This window comes from Durio zibethinus, chromosome 4, assembly GCF_047325235.1.
Source record: "Durio zibethinus cultivar Kanyao isolate XHJ-2024 chromosome 4, ASM4732523v1, whole genome shotgun sequence".
Lineage (NCBI taxonomy): Eukaryota > Viridiplantae > Streptophyta > Magnoliopsida > Malvales > Malvaceae > Durio > Durio zibethinus.
In genome coordinates, this window is record NC_143165.1 from 31,750,876 (window position 1) to 31,775,379 (window position 24,504).

Here is a 24,504-nt window from a genome sequence, read left to right on the forward strand (position 1 = left end):
TTTTTACGTCGCTTGAGATTAGAAAAAATGGCAGGGAGGCTTTCTCTATTCATTATTGTTTAATGCAATTAGAGTTTTAATAATAGATATGATTAAGATGTTATTAACCTTTTATCATGAAGATAAACATGATCCACAGGCATTCGGATTTATTATTTTAAAGATAAAATATATAAATAATCATTTAATTTTAGAAGTCTTTTTAAAATAGTCATCTAAGTAATATATTTTTTCAGTTTAATGATTTAAGTTAAAGGCGAAATTTTTTAAACAACTATAAGACCTACGTTAATTTATGAGATTGCATGTTGGCCCCTTGAAAAACAATATGAAAAAAAATATAAGTGTAACAGAAAATTAAGATATATAAATAGATGTATGATAAGATTAAAAAAAATAAACTAAAAAATGAAAAAATATAAAAAAAAAATTAGAAATAATCCAAATTGAGGACAACATAAAAGAAGACCATTTGAGATAATTTGAACATGTGACACGTAAGTTTATCTATACATTAATTAAGAGAAATAAGCTTATGAATTTAAGCAAAACCAAAGTTTCTAGAGATAAATCACATAAGATGTTGATGCAAATAATTAAAAATAATATTAAGGTTAAGGAGTAGATGAAAAGATTATTTCTATAGAAATAAGTGACAAAAAAAATTTAAAATTATGACTTAATATAATTTTTTTTTTTTTTGCTTTATATAATTAACCTAAAATTATGGGATATAAAACTTAACTTCTTCTTGTTGTAGTTACCTAAGATTGAATAATTTTTTTTTTTTTATCATTAAACTGGTAATGACTAAAAGCATTCTGACGTGGCAATACCACATTAGTTGTCAAGCGCCACGTGACAATACCATGTCATTGAATAAGCTTAGTGGCATTGTGCGGATGTAGCATTATAAATTTTGAAAAAAAAAAAAATTCAATCACTTAACTTTTTTAAAATTTCTATCTTAATCATTCAACTTTAAACATTTATAATTTAATCACTAATAAATAATTCATCAATTTTTTAAAAAATATATAAATAGGCATCGATATTTTATTGCATGAAATTAAATTATAAATATTTTATTTTATTATATTATATTATTTAAATTTGAAACATAGATGAATATTATCCGATTGTCAAAATTATTAAAATAGCATTACTTCAAAATTTTGCAATTGAATCCATTTAAATATATTCAAGTAAGTATTTATATTTTATAATATCAAGATTCCAATTACAATAAAATTCATTATAGTTAAACAAAATTCATATTATTTCAAATGTTTTATTTAATTTTATGTAATAAAATATTAAAAGAAATATAGATAATATAAATTTATTGTAATTAAAATCTTGACATTATGAAATATGGGATTTATTAATGTTTTGATATTTATTGTCTAAAACTCATTGTCACTGTAAATTTATAATGAGTTGATCATCGACATTTATGATATTTAATACAATAAATTATTTTATTATTTATATTACCAATCGAAATATATTGAGATAATATTCAAATAAGTTATTGAATTTTATAAAAAAAATAGAAGCAAACATTCAATATTTTTGTTGTATGAAATTAAACTATGAACTTTTATTTTATTATAATTATATTATTTAAATTTGAAAAATAGAAGAATATTAATCAATTATCAATTTTTCGAAAATATTATTGTTTCAAATATTTGAAGTTGAATTAATCTAAATAAATTCAGGTAACTCTTTTAAATTTTTTATATTTTTGTCACCAATGTTTGTGAAGTTATTATTATTTTGATGTCACCCTCATCATAGCTTTATAAGGATTTAATCACCAACGGTTTTGTGAAATTTAATATAATAAATTATTTTATTTTATTTTATTTTGTTATCTATTTTTCCTATAATATTTTATTACATAAAATTAAAACTAAATCTTTATATTATGAAATATAAAATATTTAATTGAGTTTATTTAGATAAGCTGAATAATAAAATTTTAAAGTAATATTATTTGAATAATTTTTGCAAATGGATAATATTCTTTCACTTTGCAAATTTAAATGGTATCATTACAATAAAATAAAAAAATTTTAATTCAATTATATTCAATAAAAAAATCAAATACTTATTTATATTATTTTATAAAAATTGGGAATTTATTTATTAGTGATTAAATTATAAATTTTTAAAATTAAATAATCAAAATAAAAATTATTAAAAAGTTAAGTGACTAAAATTTATTTAATTTTTTACTGCGACGTTAGATGCTTGTTGAATAACATGGCAATGTCCCATGACAACTGACAACTAACGTGGTAATAACATTAATCAATAAAAAATATTTATTTAAATTTAAGTGATTGAATTAAAAAATTAATATTTAAATGATCATTTTAAAAAAATCTTAAAGTTAAGTGATTATTTATATATATTTTTTATAAGAAAAATGAAACCAACATTGTAAGCATTAAAATTTATTATTTTATATCATCAATCTTATAAAAACAATAAAATTACTATGATTTAAAATTTTATAAAAAGTTGTATATAAATTTATCAAAAATAAAAAATATATCTTTTAAATATAAAATATAAACATAAATTATGAAATTATAATTTTTATATTTTATATACATTAAATATAAAATACACAAATTATTAAATCTTACGTTATAATAATAAATAAAATACTCATAAAATTTTAAAAATAATAGATTATTGGACTGCTAAGAAATTTTATATGTACAAAAAAGAATAAGTTGAATACATCACCTTGAAATCTTGATTTATATTGCCGCCTTCCAAATCGCTAATAAAACTCACACCATGTACTCCCAAGATTTACATAAACAACTTAATTAATTAAATTAAAAATTAGTAGTAATAATGATATAATTAAATTAAAAACCTAAAACGGATGAACATTTCTGCTCAGCCCGTTGACATTAGTAAAAAATCCGACCTGCCCATACGGCAAGTATGACCGCCGTTTATCCCCTTCCCTCATAGCTCTGTTTTTAACGTAAAGCTTTTCGTGAGCGGACAGCGACGCCGTTTTACCACTCTTCTCTTTCTTCACCATTGGTTTTTCTCCTGTTTCTTTCACCTTCAAATTCTTCTCTTCTTTTTCATTTTTCTTCTCAGTTTTTACCGACGAGGTAGAGGGCGGATGGTGTAAGAATACGAACGCGTCTTTACCGTCGCTGCTACTTCGATGCATCAAATCTCTGACCCTCCAAAGCTTGGAGAACCCAGTGGAGTTGCTTTTCTTACACGTGTTCGGTGAGGTTTCCTCTACGGTTCTTCCACCTCTCCTCCACTCGCAGTGCGGTCCCACCGGATCAGACGAGCTCGATGACGTTGTGGCCGGTGAATCTTCGACGAAAAGCTTCCTCAATGGAGGCCGTAGAGAGACTTCACCCTCTTCGGACTTCAAAATAGGGCCATCTTCGTCCGCAGAGAGTAGATCTTGGTTAAATAAAGGAAAAACCGGGCGGATTTGACCGTTTTGGAACACGTCGTCCGCAGAAATCGGGGATCCATCGGGATTTAAACAAACAAAGGAAAACTCTTCGTCTTCGTTTTCCTCTTCCTCTTCTTCTTCCTCATCTATTTCCCGCTGATTGCTTGTCTTCTCTTCTTGTTCCTTGTTTTGATCGTCGGTTTCGAACTGTAATTTAACTCCAAAATCATGGGTAAAGTTACCATCGATGTCCGAAAATCCGGTTCCATGATACATGGTAAAGCTGGGAGACAAAGACAGAGACGAACTCATGACTTGCATCGTTAACCAAACCTCGAAATCAAACCTTTCAATTATCTTTGCGCCAAACAGAGAAAAAATTTAAGACGTGGTTTAAAGGATGTGGGTTTGGTCGGGCTTTTATAGAGGTGGTTGGTTGTAGGGACGCTGGAAACTTCCACGCTTTTTATTAAAAAAATAATGATATGAACACGGGAAGTGGAAAAGTATGGCGACAAAGTAAATGGGAGGAGGAATAAGGAACAAAAACAGAAAAGTAGGGCGAAATGTGTAGACATTTCATTTTATTTTTATGAGATTTTGACTTGCGCGCAAATGAATATTATCACCTGGAATTGGCATTGTGATTCGTGATCAGAGATAAGGTGATTGATCAAATCGGTTCTGTTTTAAAAAACAAAAATTAATTTAATTGATTTTTTTAAAAATTAAAATTATTAAATTATTTTAATGATAGAAAATAAATTAAACAATATAAAATCTATCAATTTCATAAAAAAAATTTAATTTTTTTACTATTCATTTATCATAATTTAAACAATAATTTATATTCAATAAATCTTATTTTATAATTTTATCATCAATATCATATTTGTCAATCTTAAACTAAAATATATATATAAATTGATTAATTAATAAAATTAACCATCTAGATATATATATATATATTCGGAAAATATTCATTTGGAAACAAATATAAAATGGCAAAGGAGTGCTTGACGGACAAGTAACACGTGTTGATATTTTCAGTAGGATAGAAGGCTGCGGGGCTTCTCCGCCCATGAGGATCTAGAAGGATAAATGTACTGGTTGGGTCACCCGCAGGTAACGTTGACCAAGGAACATCGTTTGGAAAGTCCAAAGTCAATATGATATGATATGGTATGGGTATATCATCGTATAAGTAATGTGCAAACCTTTCATGTTAAAAAAAAAAAAAAAAAAGTCCATCTATTTTTTGCGGGTGAATGCATCATGCGTGATGCAATGGGTATAGCAAGGAAATTACAGAAAAGGGTATTTTTGTCCAAAACATATTTATTAATCTTAAATTGGTCGATGAACTCTAGGGGTTGATGGCCAAACCAATTTTTTATTGGAATTTTTGGTGATTGTTTGATGTTATTTCACCAAACAGGTATTTCCTTGTTCATCATTAATTAATCAAGAATTTGATTTATCTTTCTTTGGGATATATTTTACTTTAATTTATGTTATTTAAATGTTGCATTGTTGAAATATTAAAATATGAACTGTCACCCAACCTGATCAGCTGAGGTTTGAAGTGACGACAATCAATCAATCAACATTTAAATAATTTAGGGTGCACATTCGGTTCCAGATTGGGTATCCTAAATATTTTGTTTTATATTTTTGTTTGATATTTCGTTGGAAAACGTTTTTTTAATAAATCTAAACTTTCAATAACTAAAATAAAAACAAATTTTCTTACCACTAAAGTCAACATCTGTTTGTACGTTATATTTACTCATCAAATCAATATGTCAATTTTATTTACATTGAATTTAATAAATTTATCAAAAAAATTAGTTTTCAATATTATTTTTAACAAATTTAAATTCGAGATAATTAAAATTATTACATCATCACCCTACATTCAGTAATTAAAAAATTTTATTTTCATATTCATCAAGTCAATATATATTTAATTATAATGTCATTATAAAAATAAATTAATATTTAAATCTTTCATCACAATACGAGTTCACTTTCGTTTATGAGCATACTCGCCCAACTATCATCATCAACGTCTCATTAAGATATCATTTTATAATAAATAAATTAACTTTTAATTTATCTAAAATTATTAAATTCAATTCACGCTTACTAATATAATTTTTTCTTAAGCTGCACGTGAATTTATTATAAATTATTAACAACTTTAATCACATCATCACTTTTTATTTTATATATATATATAAAGAAAATTCATATAAGACAATTTTAAACTCTTCTCCTCTAAGCTTTTTAAGCATTTTCTTAACTCATATTCTCTTTCTGTAACCCACATCTCTGTAATTATAATTTTTTACTATAAGTACAACTTACTCTCAATGCAACTCTTAGATATCACCTAGTTCATTCATACCAAAATAATAATAATAAAAAAAACTATAAACAAAAATAAAAGTGAATTGTCTTACCAAATAAAAATAAATTTTCTTATAACATTTTTACTAGGGCATTGAGGAGCTAATCTCCACATAATGCAAACAAAATAAAGAAAATCTGTTGACGAGGTCAATTTATTTGGGAACTTTGATGCGGGAATTCCGCTGTAAGACAGACATTTACCAGGTCGACAAGTACGACAATCTGTTATTACTTAATACAAGTAAATGCTGAATATTCTAACTTAATCATTCGGACAAGTTAATTTGAGATTAACGGAGTTCGGCTTTTCTTGGTAGAAGCATTGACTATCAAAGTTATTTGGTTCATTCGGACGAATCCTTGAAAAGAAAATCAAACGATTTTGAATTTGCTGTCTGAATAATGTCCAAACAAAGTTTCTTTTCGAATTTTGCCTGTTTATAAATCCTGGGGATAGGGTTTATATTCTTTATTGTATGAAGGAATACTGCTGGCAATGCATCATCAAGTGTCTCGGACGGTTTATATTAATGTCCGTTTATTGTAAAAGTGGGGGTCTAATCAAGGCACCTAAGAAAGTGATTGTTCAAATAATATGAAACCGGACATGAACAGAGACGGAAGAGTCCCGTTCACTTAAGCTGGAAGAATATTATTTGCAGTAATTCCTTTTTAAGCATTTTATGAATTTGAATGTGCGGCTCAATTTTGAATGACCAATTCTAGATTGATGATGCCTGATGCCAACTGGCAGCCAAGCTTTCGGCGGATCTTTACTTTTCATGGTTCTCCTTTGGACCTTGGGTTACTGCGTTTAGTCGACGCTAGCTAGCAATAGGAGGTAGAGTTGGATTGGACCACAACAACTATTTATGTTTTAGCTATTGGGTTGCCATTTACGATCCGAGAATAGGATGGTAAAATTGAGAATTAGTATTCCACAGACTACAATTTGTCTCGGTATGATAAGGATTTTCTTTTTCAAAAAATTGGAGTTGACTGAAAGCAGGTAAGGTTTTTTTTTTTTAAATGGGGATTTGATTAGAGACGAATTTAAAAGTACTTTATCTCAATCTATTTTGGAATATATAAAATATTTGTTTATTATTTATTTAATTATATATATTTATAAAATTATTATTTAATATTTTAATTTAAGATATCTTATTTTAGTATATAATTAAGATATAATTTATATTAAAAATAATATTTTATGATTATTATACTAAATTATAATTATTAAATTAATTTCAAATTAGATGTAGATGAGATGTGAGTTTTACATTCGAAATCTAATCAATCTAAATAATAATTTGTGCAATTTTAAGAATATTTACAAAATTATAAGATTAAAATTTAATGTAACTTAAATATGCTATATATGGATGCATATTCACAATTTTAAGATTGACAAAATCAATCTATTTGATTTAAAGTGAATATTCACGTAATAAGATAATTTTATTAACTAAATACGCTTTTAAGGAATTAAATAAATTATTAATGGATTGAGTAAATTTAAATTCAAAAATTGAGCTAAACATGTTAGTCAAATAATTCATTTATAACCCATTTAATTAGGCCCGACAATTTACAAATGGAGCCATTAATTTTGAGCACAAAATATTTTGCAAAATTTTTTAATTAAAATGACCATAAGCAAACTGACCAAAATTAATTAAATTATACCTAAATTTTAAAAGGGCTTTTAGATGCATCATATTTTTTGCTCATCACACTTTATCTCTTTTTTTTTTTCAAAATTTTTTATCAATGAAATTATTTAATTACTCTCTTCATAATTTTTAGATATCTATATCCAGTAAAATTTATAACTCATTGAAAATGGATTTTCAAAAAATTATATAACTTACTAAAAATGAATTTCCAAAAAGTTATAAAACTTTCAAGAAATTCATTTTCAAAAAAAGTTATAAACTTTTGTAAGAAAAATTACAAAATAGGAGTTTCATTAGAAATTTTTATTAATTGATGTAATAAAAAATTATTATTAAAAAAAATCATAAACTTCAAAATTAATAAAAAATTTGATTTTACTATTTTGACCTTAAAAAAAGAATAAAATTTTATGAAGCCCTAATTAAATGTTTCATCTCATTGATGCTACAAGAGATGATGATAAAATTATCAACTTTGATAACCATTTGAGAACTGAAACTCTTGAAAGCTGCATATTTAATATTATTGAATATTACATAATTTTATCAAAATCTAATATTTTAATTAGAGAAATCTATTTGATAAGTAGATAGATAGATTTCTTCAAGGAATTTAGTCCACTTAGAATTATTATAAAATTTTAACAATTGGTACCAAGGAAAAAAATATTCATTAAAAAAATTATGTATTTTAAATTTATAAAAAAATATATTTACTTTTTTATCTTTAATTTAATTAAAACCTCATAAGATTTTATTTTTTCTCTAATGTAATAATAATAAAATTAACTTTTTTTCTTAATTTTAAAATTTATTATTATTTTTTCAATAATAACTTTTTTCATTACAATAATTAATAAAAATTTCTAGTAAAGTTTCATTGTTTGTAATTTTTCTTAAAATTTTGTTGCCTACCACCGTTAAAATCAATTTCTTGAAAGTTATAAAATTTTTTGGAAATCCATTTTTGGTAAGTTATATAAATTTTCAAAAATTCATTTTTAGTAAATTACATAACATACTAGATATGGATATCCAAAATTATAATAAAGGTAATTAAATAATTTTACTTAAAGATTCATTTTGTTAAAAAGAAGTGTGTGAAAAGCAAAAACAAGGGTGCATTTAGAAATCCACAATTTTTAATTTTAATAAAATTGGTATAAAACAAAATGACCAAATTTTTAATTCCAATAAAATCGCCTAAACCTATATAGTCCAAATTAAATTAAAAGTAAAATTGACCTCAATTTAATAAAATTAATTTAAATTAAATACCCTAAAATTTAATGATTAAATTTGTCATAATCAAAATAGCCTTAAAAAAAAAAAAAAAAACTTTGAATTTTCACCAAATGACGTAATCTTGAAAAGGGCCAATAGGAAATAGATCAAATGAGAAAAATTGGACCAAATTTAAAGATAAGGAACACCCAAAAAGAGCCCCAACCAAATGGGCCAAAATAAGGGGCAAAAACGATTTTTTCCCCTCAAAATTTTCTTTTTCCTTTTTTTTTTTGGGTTATGTGTGTAAAACTCACGTGTCAGTTAATGGATGTTTGGCACATGTAATTGTCTGTTATGCTTGTAACACAAGTGCCACGCATTTGCCCGTGGGTCTTTTTCATTCAATTCGGGTCTTTTTATCCAACCACACCTGATTCACTGCCAAATTTACCATTTTTGTACCATTTCGGACTAAAACTGTTGGATTTCAACCCCTTTAAATCTTCACAACAACAAAACTACAATTTGGAGCCCAAAAACGTAAAAAACAAAATGGGTTTAAAAGACCAAAATTTTGAAAGCTCAAACCGAGCTTCAATAGCAGCATCCACACAATCGGAAGTGGTTAGTGACCTTTCTGATAAGTTTGGCTTTACCAACAATTGTTGGATTTGATGAAACCTCATCGAGTCACTAGTACAGAATTTAATTGAAACTAAAATTGACTTGAATGCGGATGAGAATTTAGTTACGCTCCGGTGCTTCCCAATGCTACCCTCCGAGGTTCCATCGATGCCCTACACAATAAAAGAAAAAAGAATTGCTGTTTACCTTTCAAACTAAACTTACGAAATCTAATGGGTTGACCTTACATATATATATATATATAAATAAAGGTGAAAGTAAGGATATTTTTAAATATATTAATCAATTTTGACCCATTTTATTATGAATTTAAATATATAATTAAATTAAAATCACATTTAATTAAAATCATACTACATGTTTAAATATATTATAACACGGCACTATTATAATTACTCAAAACTTGACATTAATTAACTTAAATTTAGATTAATTAATTATATTAGTCCACAATATGATATAACTGCAATAGAGTCAGGGTTCTTAGACCCCCAAATTATGAATTCCCTTTAATATATGCCATATGCTATAATCGTTTCACCTATAGTTATATACATTTAATTAAAATAAATTAGCAATCACATTAAAATTATTATTTTAATTTTATTTCTATCTTTCATATAATTTTATGTATTGTAAATTAGGAGGAATTAAAATTACGTTATAATTTGTCTATTTCTTGTATCCATAATTATTATTTAAAAATTCTTAAAACTAAGAGAATTGTTAGAAATATTAAGTCACATTCATGTATACTTAAAAAAATTAAATTAACTTTCTAATTTTTTAACAGGGTTTTAAGTTTTCAATCAAGTATTTAAAGTGTATTATTTATTTTAAGGGAGTACATATCTTCTCATATTTTTGTGTTTTTAAAAAAAAAAATTCTATCATATAAAACTTTAAATGATCTAAGTTAATTGTTCAGATTCTTCATTTTCTTTAAATTATTCTTGTTTGACATATATGTGATAAACATAAATATGAAGGTTGGACAATCTTAATATATAAAAAAACTTAAAATGATGAGTGTTTCTATATTAGATATATAATCATATTTGACACTAATTTTTGAATTCAAATAACATAATAAATAAAAATATATAAATTTAATTATCCGATTCAAAATCAAATATCAACATCTGTTATCCTTTTAATATGGGATTAACTCGATCCTTTAAAAAAATTCAATGAGATTTTATGGATGGTAAATGCGAGATAGAATCCAAAAAATCTGTTCAATACAATCTTAGAAGACAATATGGTCCCTTTTTGTTTTAAAATGTAACTTTTGGTCTTTTGACCAGCCAATGCTTTTTTTTTAATTTTTATCTGGGACCATCTAATGTTGCTAGTCAATTATTGGTCAATGGCTAATCAACAAATATAAAAAAATATAATTATATTTAAGCAATTGAAATTAAAAATTAAAAAAGTTAATTATATAATTATATTATTTTTATTATTTGAATATTAAAAATTTTTTAAGTAATTTTTTATACTTTCGATATAATTTTAAAAAAATTTTCATCTTCAGAACATTCAAAGAAATCACTTATTTCTTTGAAAAAGATTTGTCGTCGGATTTATTTTAATATTTTAAAAGCAAAATAGATCATAATTCTCTTATACCAAAATTTTTTATATGATTCTAAAAATTTAGAGGAAAATCACCATTTATTACTTCTTTTTAATTTTATTGTCGATGATAATTTTGATCAACCTTGAATTGTTTGTTTATTGTTTATAGCATTATTGAGGTCAGTAAAACTTTTATTGGTTAAATTCTCAAAATATTTTCAATATTTTTGGAGTATTATGAGAATATTACTTGCTTAAAAAATTTTGATAAAATCACCACTTATGACTTTTATTCTTATTTAATTTTACTTCTCTTAACAATTTAAGTATTTTATATTTTATTATTTTTTATTAAAAAGAATTTTGAAAAATCTTACCAATACTTTTGGTAAAAATTTGAAAGATACTTTTATAAAAATCACTTGTGATTTTATTATTATATTTATTATTCTTTTATTTATGTATTTATTTAATTTTTCTTTTTTATTCGAAGTGAATATTATTATTTTTTTTTTATGAAAAATTCTAAAATATTTTCAATACTTTTAGAATATTTTAAAAAATATCTTTGTATGAAAAATTACCACTTGTGATTTTATTTTTTATTAATAATTTTTTTTACTTGAAAATTCTAAAATATTTCTAACACTTTTGAAAATTTTAGAAAATTTCTTTGTGTAAATATTTTTAATAAAATCACTACTTGTGACTTTATTTTTTATTAACAATTTTTTATGCTTGAAAATTTTTAAAATATTTCTAATACTTTTAGACTATTTTAGAAAATTCCTTTGTGTAATTTTTTTTTATAAAATCACCACTTGTGGCTATATAATTATTACTAATATTTTATTTATTTTTCATTATTCTAAATTTTTTAATTTTTAATTTATCATCTATTATTTTTATATTTATTTCAAGGTATCCTAAATTGTAAATTAAAAAAATTAAAAAATGGAATAAATAACAAAAAAAAATAAAAATACCAATTTTTTCATCGATCAACGATGAGTCAACATCAGTCAAAGGTGAGTTAACCTCAAAGTCAAATGTGAGTGAACCTCAGAATCAAAGCTGATCAACAGCAACCAGTGGTTCAGTAGTGGTCCACCTTGGTCTGGTGTGGTATGAGGTGGTTTTGATCAGTTTAACCCAGTTCGATGGCAATTTGAGGCGGTTCAGTATGATTTTGTTCCATTCGAAGCTAATTTGATTGTACTAGTTTAAGGCTGAAGGAGGAACAGGTCACGAGTCGGGTTGCACAGACCTTGGGTTAGATTCGAGTCAACACACAAATCTTTTAGGCCTCTTTAAAATGACATCGTTTTGATTTTTTTTTTGTAGCACTATAAAAGGTAGAAAAAAAAATTTTATTTCATTTTTTCCTAGGTTCTTTCTCTCTAAAAAGAGAGCTTCTCTTTCAACTCTTAGTCAACCGTTACTCTGCCTAGATTCTTTTGACTTGCCATCGTGTCAGTGGTCACCCTATCATTATCGATCATCGAGAAACTCCAATAATTCACAAAAAGCTCATATTAGCCTCCTAAGTCTCTATTTGACATCCTTTTTACGAGAAATGGCTTTGAATGGTCTAGATCAAGGTTAAAAGTTTAGGCTAAATTATTTTTATTTTTATTTTTTGGTGTTGTGGTTCCTTACTACCTATGTTTGTGTTTTGTTTTTTTTTTTTTTTTTCAGAAAAGGTTCATAGAAGGCTTCAACTTTCATAAAAAAATTTATGTTTGAGTTTTGCAATTTTTTTCTCTGGGTTTCATCTCTTTTTTTTTTTGTTTGCAGAAAATGAGCTTTATTTATAAAGCTTCTAGGATTCAAATCTCAGATTTTTTCGGATTGAGATTTTAAATTTTCAACTTTGGATATATTTTTTTCAAAGCCATAGCGAACTTTGAAGCACCATGATTTCTTCTGCACAATTAAGCGGGTGTTAGGGGCTAGTGGCTGGTGGTCGAACTTGGCGGAAGGTGGTACAAAGGGTGTTTTTGGTGCATTTAATGTATTCAAAGATTTTCAGACCAAAAAATTAAAAAAAAAAGCAAGGAACCAAAAAGGAAAACAAAAGAAAGAAATAATAATAATAATAATAATAATAAATAAATAAATAAATAAATAAAATAAAATAAAAAAAGTTTCATTTGCATTGAAATTTAATTAGACCTAATGAATTAGAATAAAATCTTTTTTATTTTACAAAATGAGTGTCTATAATTAATTAAAAAATATAAAAATATAATTATATTTAAACAATTGACATTAAAAATTAAAAATTTTAATTATATAATTATATGAAATATTTTAAAATATTTTAATATTGAATAAAATTTAAAAAAGGTAAATTAAAAATCAACCTCAAAATCATAACTAAAATTTAAAAGTATCATATGGATCTATCCATCTTATAAAACATTCAATCAATTAGATAAATTTCGAAGCAAGTTATTTAAAATTAAATTAATTGAATTATAATATTTTATTTTTAGTAATCAAATTAAATATATTAATTTTAAAAATATAAAATATTAAATTCAATTTAAATAATTTTTTAATTAACTGAATAATAAAATATATTTAATTTAAATTATACATTTATCACTTAATTTCTCATATTTAAAATAAATTAAATAAAACCATCCAACAAAACCCTCAAATATCAAAAATTAAATTAAAAATTTTAACGCTTTATAAAAAACAGTAAATTTTGTGGATTTGATCGGTTACATGTAACATGTAAGTGGTGGCCCACCTCTTTTCCACAGAAAGTCCTATATGTGAGCAAGAAAAAGAATTCTGATTTGACATCCTCCTCCTCCAAGCCATTTAAAAACTCCAGAAGTTGTTCAATAATCACTGACCCCGGTAAGAGCTAATATCATAAAACAGTCGAATTTCCAAACTTTCTACATCTTTTTTTTTATAGAACTGAAAAAGATTACAAGCATAACCTTATATTAAAACGATAGATTGACAATAAATAACCTATTTGATTCTGTTGTTTAAATTGTAAGACTGAAGCCTCCACTGACAAGAAGTCACTAAAGCCTCCAAATTCTATCCATCATCGAACTAACTGCATCAACCGCCTTTTGCTGCTGCTGACTCCTGCACACTAAGACCTGATCAATTAACAACTTGAAATTGGTGAATTTAAAACCAAATTAAAGTCAGAAAATTGAATTCATCTTGAAATAGAAAGATATATTGTACAAGGTTGGAAGTTATCTCCATCCAGCAAAGGAAAATTATGCTGAAGAAGCTAGCCAACCAACATGCTCCTGTTTAAGGAAGGTATCGGCTCAAAGTTGAAAGTTGAAACTAACACCTTAAAAGCGACTTCTGACAAATACAGGAGAAAGTTATTATTAATTTGACAAAAACTACTAGTCATATTCTTGGCAAACAAGTAAAGTCAAAGACTTTGCTGGACCATCAATGCTTCAAAAGAGACAAGACAGTGGATGACGATTTCAAATTGGGATATGCTAGTGTTATACGTAGGTTCTGGACGCCCACTAGCTAAAACTCCATTTATTCGCAATAATTCAATCTTGCAGAGCAAGCTGTTGAAGCCCAAATGAATATACATGGTTTATAATAAACATTGCAAAGGGATATTTTTGACGAGAGGAAGCTTTGCAAACAAGTAAAATAAGATATATAGGGATACGGCGAAAAAGAAAACTGAAGCAGACATTGAAGTAAAAAACAAGAGATCAAAAGTTCAAACTGCACCTTGTTTGTGTACAAGCTGACTACAGCAGCTAACAACTGGTTTCCAGCTATTTCTTTAACTCTTTGTATCAGTTGCGGCCTGGAAATCTTTTGTTCCTGTGAAAGTCAAATGTACGGGAATAGCATGATGCGAGTCAGAACTCGAAGTAATTGCATATGACATAAAAGCAATAAAACCAAAAAAGTTTAGATGGAGAATTTAATGCAGTTACTCGAAAATCTCTATACTGTTTGTTAAGGGAAGCCATTTCTGAAGGACCTAAAAACTTTGAGCGCAGGGAAATCAATGTGGGAAACCTCATCCATGGCGATCTAGGCTTGATGATATTTGCCTTTACTAATCCTTTGGAGCCTAAATGATGCACAAATCAAACTGGCTAAAAATACCATATTATCAGATATGAAAAATGTAAATATACCAATGATGTAATATAAAAACGATAAAATATATATATATATAAATGATATAATTTAAAATTAACAAATTTCAAATATGGTGTTGATAAAAAAAATGTGTGTTGTATTTTATGTGCAGATAAGAATTATAGTATGATAATTTTTATATTTTATAAATATTTGATACGAAATAAATATAATATAGATACATAAATTTTTAAATAAAAAAAACTATGAAAACAAGTCCACACTAAACAAACGTTGCAACTGAATTAAGCCGCTTACCTCTTAAGTAAGGGGCCTCAAAACTGATGATGTAACAAGGGAGGATGTGAGAATTCATATAAGGACTCCAAACGATATATTTTCTGGGCACTGAAAGATCGTCTACACTGGAGTCGAACGCTGGACCAGTTAACATTTCAGTCCAGCATTTATGTTAAAAAATCATTCAAAAATAAAGCTAGATAAGCCTAGAATGGTAATCAACTATAAAAAATTTAATCAAAATTTAATTTTTGATGATTATTTTATCTCAAGAAAGAAAGTTTTACTTAATTTAGTTAAAAATGTTAAATATTTTGAAAATTTTGATTATAAATCATATTTTTGACAGATAAAGTTAAAAAATAATTCTAAACCTTTAATTGCTTTTAATGCATTAACATGATATTATCAATGCATTATTATGCTTTTTGGTCATAACAGAAAAAACTAGTTAGAATCGGCGGTCATCACTTCCTGCTTTCCCAATATAACGCGGCATAACAACAAATGCCTCAATCCATTTTCATCAACCTCCGAAGACAACACACTGCAATACATGAGAAAAAATTTTTATTAGAAATATGGTAAATTAGTAACTTTTTGCATCAATTACATATATTTTGCATCACAAACTTTGAGTAAAAAGAAAATGACATTTATAAAAAAAGTTCAGTGTTATGGTCATCGGATAGAAAAACTTTGTGTATACACAAAAAAAAAAAAAAAATGAAAAAAGTTTTTATAATTCAAGAAAAATTTAGCATCATTAACTAATTGTTTCCTTGGGATAGAACTTGCCTGTGGGTCTTCTTCATGACCCGATTACTTGCAATTTGGGTCCTCTTACTCAACCACATCTTATTCAGTCCAAAATTGCCATTTTTGTACCATTTTGGACTAAAAATGTTGGATTTCAACCCCATTCAAACTTCACAATAACAAGACTATAATTTAGAGCCCAAAAATGTAAAAAACGGAATGGGTTTAGAAAACTAAATATTGAAAGCTCAAACCGAGCTTCAATAGCGGCACCCATACAATCGGAAGTGATTAGTGACCTCTTCAATAAGTTTGACGCTAATACCAATTGTTGGATTTAATGAAACTTCATTGAGTAATTAGTACAAAATTTAACTAAAACTAAAATTGACTTGAATGTAGAGAGAATTCAGTTTCGCTCCCGTGCTTCCCGATGCCACCATCTGAGCTTTGATCAGTTACCTGCACAGTAAAAGGAGAAAGAATTACTCTTTACCTTTCAAACTAAAGTTGTGAAACTTAATTAGTTGGCCTCATGCATACAGAGGTGAAAGTAAGGATCCTTCCTAATATGTCAGTGAATTTTGACTCATTCCATTATGTGCCAAAATATAAAATTAAATTAGAATCATACTTAATTAAAATCATATTACATGTATAAGTATATTATAATATGGTATCACTATAATTATTTGATGTTAATTAACTTAAATTTAAATTAATTAGCTATATTAATCCACAATATAATATAACTGCGACAAAGTCAAGCGCCTCAGACCCCAAAATTATGAATTCCCTGTAATATATACCATACGCTATAATTGTTTCACTTATAGTTATATATATTTGATTAAATTAAATTAGCAATCACATTAAAATTGTTATTTTTATCTTTTACATAATTTTATGTATTGTAATTTAAGAGGAATTAAATTATAGTATAATTTGTCTATATATTGTATCCGTGATTATTATTTAAAAATTCTTAAAAATAATAGACTTATTAGAAATATTAAATCACATTCATGTACACTTAAAAAATCAAATTAACTTTCTAATTTTTTAACAACAATTATAGTCCCTCTTGTTTTAAAATGTAACTTTTGGTTTTTTGACCATCCAATGCTGCTTTTCTTTCTTTCTTTCTCTCTTTTTTTTTTTTTTTGGGGGGGGGGGGGGGGGGGGTGGGGCATCCAATGCAGTTAGTCAATTATGGGTCATTGGTTAATGAACAAACATAAAAAATATTTCCATCTCTGGGATACAGCAGGTACTACAATTATTTTATTCATATTCGGGACTTCAGCTTAATTGCGAGAAGAGTCAACTGTTTTCCTCAGGTGTTCCAAGAAGGGCATTACAAGAGATAGTGCAGGTGACAAGATTCAAACTAGGCACGCTCCCTGTAAGATACCTTGGGGTTCCATTAGTTACACGTAAGATCTCCATAAAGGATTGTACTCCACTAATAGAGAAGATAACAACAAGAATACGTAGTTGGGCAGCAAAAAATTTATCATATGCAGATAGATTACAGCTGATACAATCAGTCATATTTAATATTCAAAGCTACTGGTGCAGACATTTTATGCTGTCACAAAGGGTGATCCAAAAGGTAATACAACTATGTTCAAGGTACTTCTGGAAAGGGCAGCATGAATCAGCTAAAGGGGCAAGGGTTAAATGGCAAACTCTATGTAGGCCTAAATCCGAAGGGGGACTCAGATTAAAAGACTTATTCATTTGGAATCAGGCTTATATGATTAGAAATCTATAGTCTATTTTCTCACAAGCAGGTTCATTGTGGATTGCATGGGTGCACAGTTATGTACTTAAAGGGCGAAACATATGGGAGGTGCCTATTACATAAAGTAGCAGTTGAAGCATGAAAAAACTATTACAAATGAGGAGACATGCCACTTGATTGCAAACAGAGGAAGGCATGGATGCCACTTGATTGCAAACAGAGGAAGGCATGGGATGGAATAGGGGAGGAATTGGGAACTCGGTTACAGCTATATGGGAAGAATTGAGACTGAAACAGAAGAAGGTAGTGTGGCACTGACTAATATGGTGCAAGTTGCATGTACCCAAACATGCAATCATAGCTTGGATGGCGATATTAAATAGACTCCCCACCAAGGATAGATTGAACGCATGGGGGGTTACAAATGAAACAGGTTGTGTGCTATGCAAACAAGAGGATGAGTCTAGGAGCCGTATCTTCTTTAGTTGCAATTACTCTAAAGTTGTGTGGAAACATGTTTTACAGCTCTACAACTTACATAGAAAGGTATCTGGTTGGAAAAAGGAATTCCATTGGGCTGCAAGCAAGTTGAGAGGGAAGGCATTAATATCTATCATATTGAGACTGGTATGGGTTGCATACATTTATCTGATTTGGAGTGAAAGGAACAAGAGGCAGTTTGCTGCTGCAGAAAGTAATGAAGAACAGCTCCTTAGAATGATAAAAGAAGTGATACAATTAAGATTGATGGAAAAGAAGTGATACAATTGAGACTGATGGGGCTGAAAAATATTGCTTTTGATAGAGTAAATAAAGATTTTTGTGAGAAATGGGGTTTAAGAAGATATATATTGTATAGAAGCCAGATGAAATTATATGAATTGTATATTGATAGCAGTGAATTACTGTTTTAGACAATAAAATTATAAATTATCTAAAAAAATTAAAAAAGTTACTTATAAAATTTTATGAAATATTTTAAAATATTTTAATATTAAATAAAATTTAAAAAGTGTAAATAAAAAATTAACTTCAAAGTAATAACTAAATTTTAAAAATATCATATGAGTTTATCCATCTTATAAAACGTTCATTCAATCAATTTGATTAATTTCAAAATGAGTTATTCAAAATTAAATTAACCGAACTATAATATTTTATTTTTATTAATTAAATCAAATTTATTAATTTTAAAAATCTAGCATATTGAATTTAATTTAATTAATTTTTAAATTAATTGAATAATAAAATATATTTAATTTAAATTATATATTTACCTTTAAATTTTTTATATTTGAAATAAATTAAATAAAATTATCCAACAAAATACTTAATATTAAAATATTAAATTAAAAACTTTAACACTTTGTAAAAAACAGTGTTTCGTGTATTTTTAATTTTATGTTTAAGTATTTTTATATTTTCATTAAAACTTCATGGTGTATTTGATCGGTTGCTTGTGTAACTTGTAACTGGTGGCCCACCCCTTTTCCACAGAAAGTCCTATATGTGAGCAAGAAGAAGAATTCTGATTTGACATCCTCCTCCTCCAAGCCATCAAGAAGTTGTTCAAAAGTCAATGACCCCAGTAAGAGCTGATATCATAGAACAGTCGAATTTCCAAACTTTCTACATCAATTTTTTTTGATAGAATTGAAGAAGATTACAAGTATAACCTTATATTAAAACGATAGATTGACAATAAATAACCTATTTGATTCTGTTGTTTAAATCGTAAGACTGAAGCCTCCATTGACAAGAAGTCACTAAAGCTTCCAAATTCTATCCATCATCGAACTAACTGCATCAACCGCCTTTTGCTGCTGCTAACTCCTGCACACTAAGACTTGATAAATTAACAACTTGAAATTGGTGAATTTAAAACCAAATTAACATCAGAAAATTGAATTCATCTTGAAATAGAAAAGATTTATTTTATAAGAATAAGGATGGTTGGAAGTTATCTCCATCCAGCGAAGGAAAATTATGCTGAAGAAGCTAGCCAACCCACATGCTCCTGTTTAAGGAAGGTATCGGCTCAAAGTTGAACTTTTGAGACTAGCACCTTAAAAGCGACTTCTAACAAATACAGGAGAAAGTTATTATTAATTTGACAAAAACTACTAGTCATATTCTTGGCAAACACGTAAAGCCAATTCTACGATCGACAATTAAAGAAGTTAAAGTTGTCAAAGACTTTGCTGGACCATCAATGCTTCAAAAGAGACAAGAAAGTGAATGACGACTTCAAATTGGGATATGCTATTATTATACGTAAGTTCTGGACGCCCACTCCCTAGAACTCCATGTATTTGCAATAATTCAATCTTGCAGAGCAAGTTGTTGAAGCCCAAAGGAATATACATGATCTGGAATAAACATTGTAAAGGGATTTTTTTGACGAGAGGAACCTTTGCAAACAAGTAGAATGAGATGTATGGGGATCCGGCGAAAAAGAAAACTGGAGCAGAGCTTGAAGTAAAAAACAAGAGATCAAAAGTTCAAACTGCACCTTGTTTGTGTACAAGCTGACTACAGCAGCTAACAACTGGTTTCCAGCTATTTCTTTCACTCTTTGTATCAGTTGCGGCCTGGAAATCTTTTTTTCCTGTAAAAATCAAATGCATGGGAATAGAATGATGAGAGTCAGAACTCAAAGTAATTGCATATGACATAAAAGCCATAAAGCCAAAAAAGTTTAAATGGAGAATTTAATGCAGTTACTCGAAAATCTCTGTACTGTTTGTTAAGGGAAGCCATTTCTGAAGGGCCTAAAACCCTTGAGAGCATGGAAATCAATTTGGGAAACCTCATCCATGGCGATCTAGGCTTGATGGTATTTGCCTCTACTAATCCTTTGGAGCCTAAATGATGCACAAATCAAACTGGCTAAAAACACTATATTATAAGATATGAAAAATGTAAATATAACAATGATGAAATATAAAAACGATAGAAAAAAAATATAAAAATGATATAATTTAAAACTAATAAATTTCAAATATGGTGTTGATAAAACTAAAAAAAATGTATTTTGTATTTTATGTGTAGATAAAAATTATAGTATGATAAATTTTATATTTTATAAATATTTAATACAAAATAAATATAATACATATACATATATTTTTAGATTAAAAAACTATGAAAAAAAAGTCCACACTAAAAAAAATTGCAACTGAATTAAGCCGCCTACCTCTTAAGTAAGGGGCCTCAAAACTGATGATGTAACAAGGGAGGATGTGAGAATTCATATAAGGACTCCAAACGATATATTTTCTGGGCGCTGAAAGATCGTCTACACTGGAATCGAACTCTGGGGAACTTGGATGAAACTGGTTAGAATCGGCGGCCACCACTTCCTGCTTTCCCAATATAACGCGGCATAACAACAAATGCCCCAATCCATTTTCATCAACCTCTGATGACAACACACTGCAATATATTAGAAAATTTTTTTATTAGAAATATGGTAAATTAGTAACTATTTGCATCAATTACATATACTTCACATCACAAAGTTTGAGTAAAAAGAAAAATGCCATTTATAAAAAAAAAAAAAATCATAGAACTTTGAAAATCAAGATTATGATCGGATAAAAAGCTTGTCTATTAAAAAAAAAAAAGAATTTTTATAATTGCAAGGAAAACTTAGCATCAATAACTAATTGTTTCCATAGGATAGCATCCGATTTTAATTAAATTTTTTTTGTCAAATTAAAAGAAAATAAAATTTATCAAATATAAATTATTTTGTCACCATTTGTTCACAGCTATAAATAATTTAAAGTTAATTATCCAAAATTCTAGATAATTATATAAAAAATGAAATGAACTTTATAATGAAAAGCAAACCTTTCATACCTGTAAACAATTTAAAGTTAATTATCTAAAATTCTAGATAGTTGTATAAGATAAAAGTTTAATAATTAAAAGCAAACCTTTCATGGGAAGAACATGAACCTAGCTATAGGACTTTGGAGATAGTTTTACTAGCTTTCATAAGAAAAAAACTTAACAGAGAAGCCTTTGTTTCTTCCAACTCTCAAAAACGAAACTGAATCCAGAAATTATAAAAAAAAAAAAAAAAAAAAACACCTAGACCATTATCCACAAAACGTAACAAATAAATAAAAATCATCACAAAACCAATAAGAAAGTACAGTTTAGAAAAAGCTTACCTGTCGAAGGAAAACTTTGCAGGAGACAAAGATATACTATGTCTAGAACAATCTCGATTGCCATCAGCCTTAAGACACCAACTAAATCCATGCATCACAATGTCGGAAATCTCATCACTGGAAGCACCATACCAAGCATACTTGACATTGGCATCACCACCACACTTGTCAGCCACCGCCTTTGAGAAAACCCGAAAGCTTTGTGCCCGAGCTTTCCCTGACCAACTAGAGTTTAAATTCTTATGAATTACCACGATTTTTGTTTTCTTAGCCAAACCCGAGTTTTGTCCCATGCCTGAAAAAAAGCTTGTTCTGATGATGAAATCTTCCAAGCTTGATTCTTGTATCTTAGCCAAACCGTTTTTGACAACAAACTCTAAACCATCTGAATCAATCTCGTTGCTTCCGGACGTAGCACATGGTATTTGGTCATCACCAATAGTCACCGAGACTTGATCTTCTACAACAATTTGATTCATCTATTCCTTTAAAAATTACAAAATCACAACTGAAGGATGTAGGAAAGAGTTTTTTTTTTTTTTTTCCTGATAGAAAAAAAGAGAGTTACACTACAGCGGACGTGTCTACATAATTTATTTATAACTTTACAAAGATTTCCTCATCCGCCTCTTAAAGTATTTTTTCTTTTTTTTTTATCAGTTTTTAAATTGTAAGAACAAAGATTAAAATAAAATAACAAATAAGGCGGCTTAACGTTGCGATTGGCAGATACGCAGCTTTGGTGCCGCAGCATCCAAATCGAGTATGGAAGTGGCGGTCAAGCATCCCTAGCCACCTTTGAAGTTTCATTTTTTTTTTCTAATTACAAAATTACGATTTTAGCCTCACCTTTTATAGAAAGTGAAGGAATCTGCTCTAAAAATGAGATTGATTCCGCTTCCTCTAACTTTTTAATAGTTTCGTTTGATTTTGCCTTGATCCGAAGTCATATTATTATCTTTTATATTTGATTTTGATTTTGATTCGATACATGTATAATTTATATTTAATTTAAATCAATTCAAAATTAATTTAATAATTTTTATTAGTATAATGTTTTTTGTCATCATTTAGTATAATGTTTTAAAATATTATTTTTCAATATAAATTATATTTTAATTATATATAAATATAATATTTTTATTAAATTAAGATATTAAATATTAATTTTATTAATATAATATATAAATAAAAAATAAGTAAATAATAAAATAATATATATATTTATGCATATATATATTTCAAGGCGATACTAAACATTCCTAAAATTACCTTCAACTTTTTCGATTACTTTTATATGAAAATCAGTTTTATCTCGATCTAATCTTGATTAAAATAAATGTTCAAATTGAGATAAGTAAAGTCTGTTGAATATGATCATTTAATCATCTCTAACCCCGTTACATGAAAGGTCATTTTGGGCATTTAATAAATAAATAAATAGAAAATAAGGTATATTAATTAAATAAGCAATTACTTTGGAAGCAAGTGTGAGGTAGTTGCATCTTAGTCACGCCAACATTGTGCGTTTGGAATGAAAGCTTTCCATTTTTATTACTTTTTTTTATTTGTTAGAATTTAAAAATCAATATATCTTTTGCATCTTTCTTTCAAGCATTAATTTGGAATTGATGATCCAAATATAGTGGCTTTATCATTTTGGATGTTAACTAAAGATATGTGATTGATTTACTTGAAAAAAATTTGACTCAAATAGAAAGATTTTGATTTTATACCTTTTGAAATTTGAATTCAAGGCAAATTAACACTACCAAAAATATTGACATCATCAACGGAATTTTTTCATTAGTAATTATCAATGGATTAGCGACAAAATGTATTTGTAAAAAAATTTGACCATTACCAATGAAATACCAATTGATTATTGACGAAATTTACCGATGGATTTAATTTCGTGGGTAATCCATAGATAAAAAAATGATACGATTTATCGTAAAAATTATCAACAAAAATTTTTATCGGTAATTATTTTACCGATTAATTATCAATGAAAAATTTTCATTTGTTAAAAAATTAAAAAAAATAATGGTTGCCGATTACTGATGGAATTTCTATTGGTAATCCATAAAAAAAATCACATAAAATTTTAAAACCCTTTCTTAGAATTGAGAAACACCTTTTTTTCTGAAATTTTAAACCCCTAAATCCCTCTCTCTTCCTCCCTTTTTCCCCATTGTCGGTCATCCCAACTGGTCATCTTCCTTCACCAACAGTAATTTACTTATTTGTTTTTCAAGTATTTAGTTATTTATTTATTGAGTTTATCGTTAAACTTTTTATCATAGTTTTGTTGAGATTTGTTGTGTTTTTTGTTATATATTTATTAAGTTTTTGTTGGATTAAACTTTTTATTAATTTTTGTTGGATTTTTTGTTGAGTATTATT

The 24,504-nt window shown here is 27.1% G+C and overlaps 3 protein-coding genes and 1 long non-coding RNA gene across 29 annotated transcripts; all 4 read right to left on the reverse strand.

Annotated features, from left to right (window-relative positions):
* Nucleotides 1-2,690: 2,690 nt before the first annotated feature.
* LOC111287366 (uncharacterized) lies at nucleotides 2,691-3,965 on the reverse strand. The gene has a single exon (XM_022877883.2). It carries the CDS (start codon nucleotides 3,773-3,775, stop codon nucleotides 2,900-2,902), a length of 876 nt encoding a protein of 291 aa, XP_022733618.2. The 5' UTR covers nucleotides 3,776-3,965; the 3' UTR covers nucleotides 2,691-2,899.
* A 9,980-nt stretch (nucleotides 3,966-13,945) lies between these two features.
* On the reverse strand, nucleotides 13,946-15,621 carry LOC149519331 (putative inactive poly [ADP-ribose] polymerase SRO2). The gene is made up of 4 exons (XM_089759896.1): nucleotides 15,430-15,621; nucleotides 14,961-15,100; nucleotides 14,749-14,844; nucleotides 13,946-14,118 (listed from the first exon to the last, which is right to left on the reverse strand). The coding sequence occupies exons 1-4, from the start codon at nucleotides 15,563-15,565 to the stop codon at nucleotides 14,092-14,094; spliced, it is 399 nt and encodes a 132-aa protein (XP_089616022.1). The 5' UTR covers nucleotides 15,566-15,621; the 3' UTR covers nucleotides 13,946-14,091.
* A 755-nt stretch (nucleotides 15,622-16,376) lies between these two features.
* Nucleotides 16,377-18,948, reverse strand: LOC149519332 (uncharacterized). Its single transcript, XR_016341704.1, has 2 exons — nucleotides 18,456-18,948; nucleotides 16,377-16,632 (listed from the first exon to the last, which is right to left on the reverse strand). It is a non-coding gene; the product is annotated as an uncharacterized LOC149519332 (long non-coding RNA).
* Nucleotides 18,949-19,497: 549 nt separating this feature from the next.
* On the reverse strand, nucleotides 19,498-22,756 carry LOC111287140 (putative inactive poly [ADP-ribose] polymerase SRO2). 26 transcript variants are annotated; one of them, XR_016341703.1, is made up of 6 exons: nucleotides 22,099-22,756; nucleotides 21,114-21,352; nucleotides 20,642-20,781; nucleotides 20,430-20,525; nucleotides 19,929-20,286; nucleotides 19,498-19,757 (listed from the first exon to the last, which is right to left on the reverse strand). XR_016341703.1 is itself a non-coding variant. In XM_022877412.2 (6 exons), the coding sequence occupies exons 1-5, from the start codon at nucleotides 22,575-22,577 to the stop codon at nucleotides 19,976-19,978; spliced, it is 972 nt and encodes a 323-aa protein (XP_022733147.2). In that variant the 5' UTR covers nucleotides 22,578-22,756; the 3' UTR covers nucleotides 19,498-19,750; nucleotides 19,929-19,975. The 26 variants fall into 26 exon arrangements, 23 of the variants coding, with proteins under 23 accessions (XP_022733147.2, XP_022733148.2, XP_022733145.2 ...); XR_016341702.1 differs by having other exon boundaries at nucleotides 19,498-19,750; nucleotides 19,929-20,328; XR_016341701.1 differs by having other exon boundaries at nucleotides 19,929-20,328.
* Nucleotides 22,757-24,504: the final 1,748 nt, after the last annotated feature.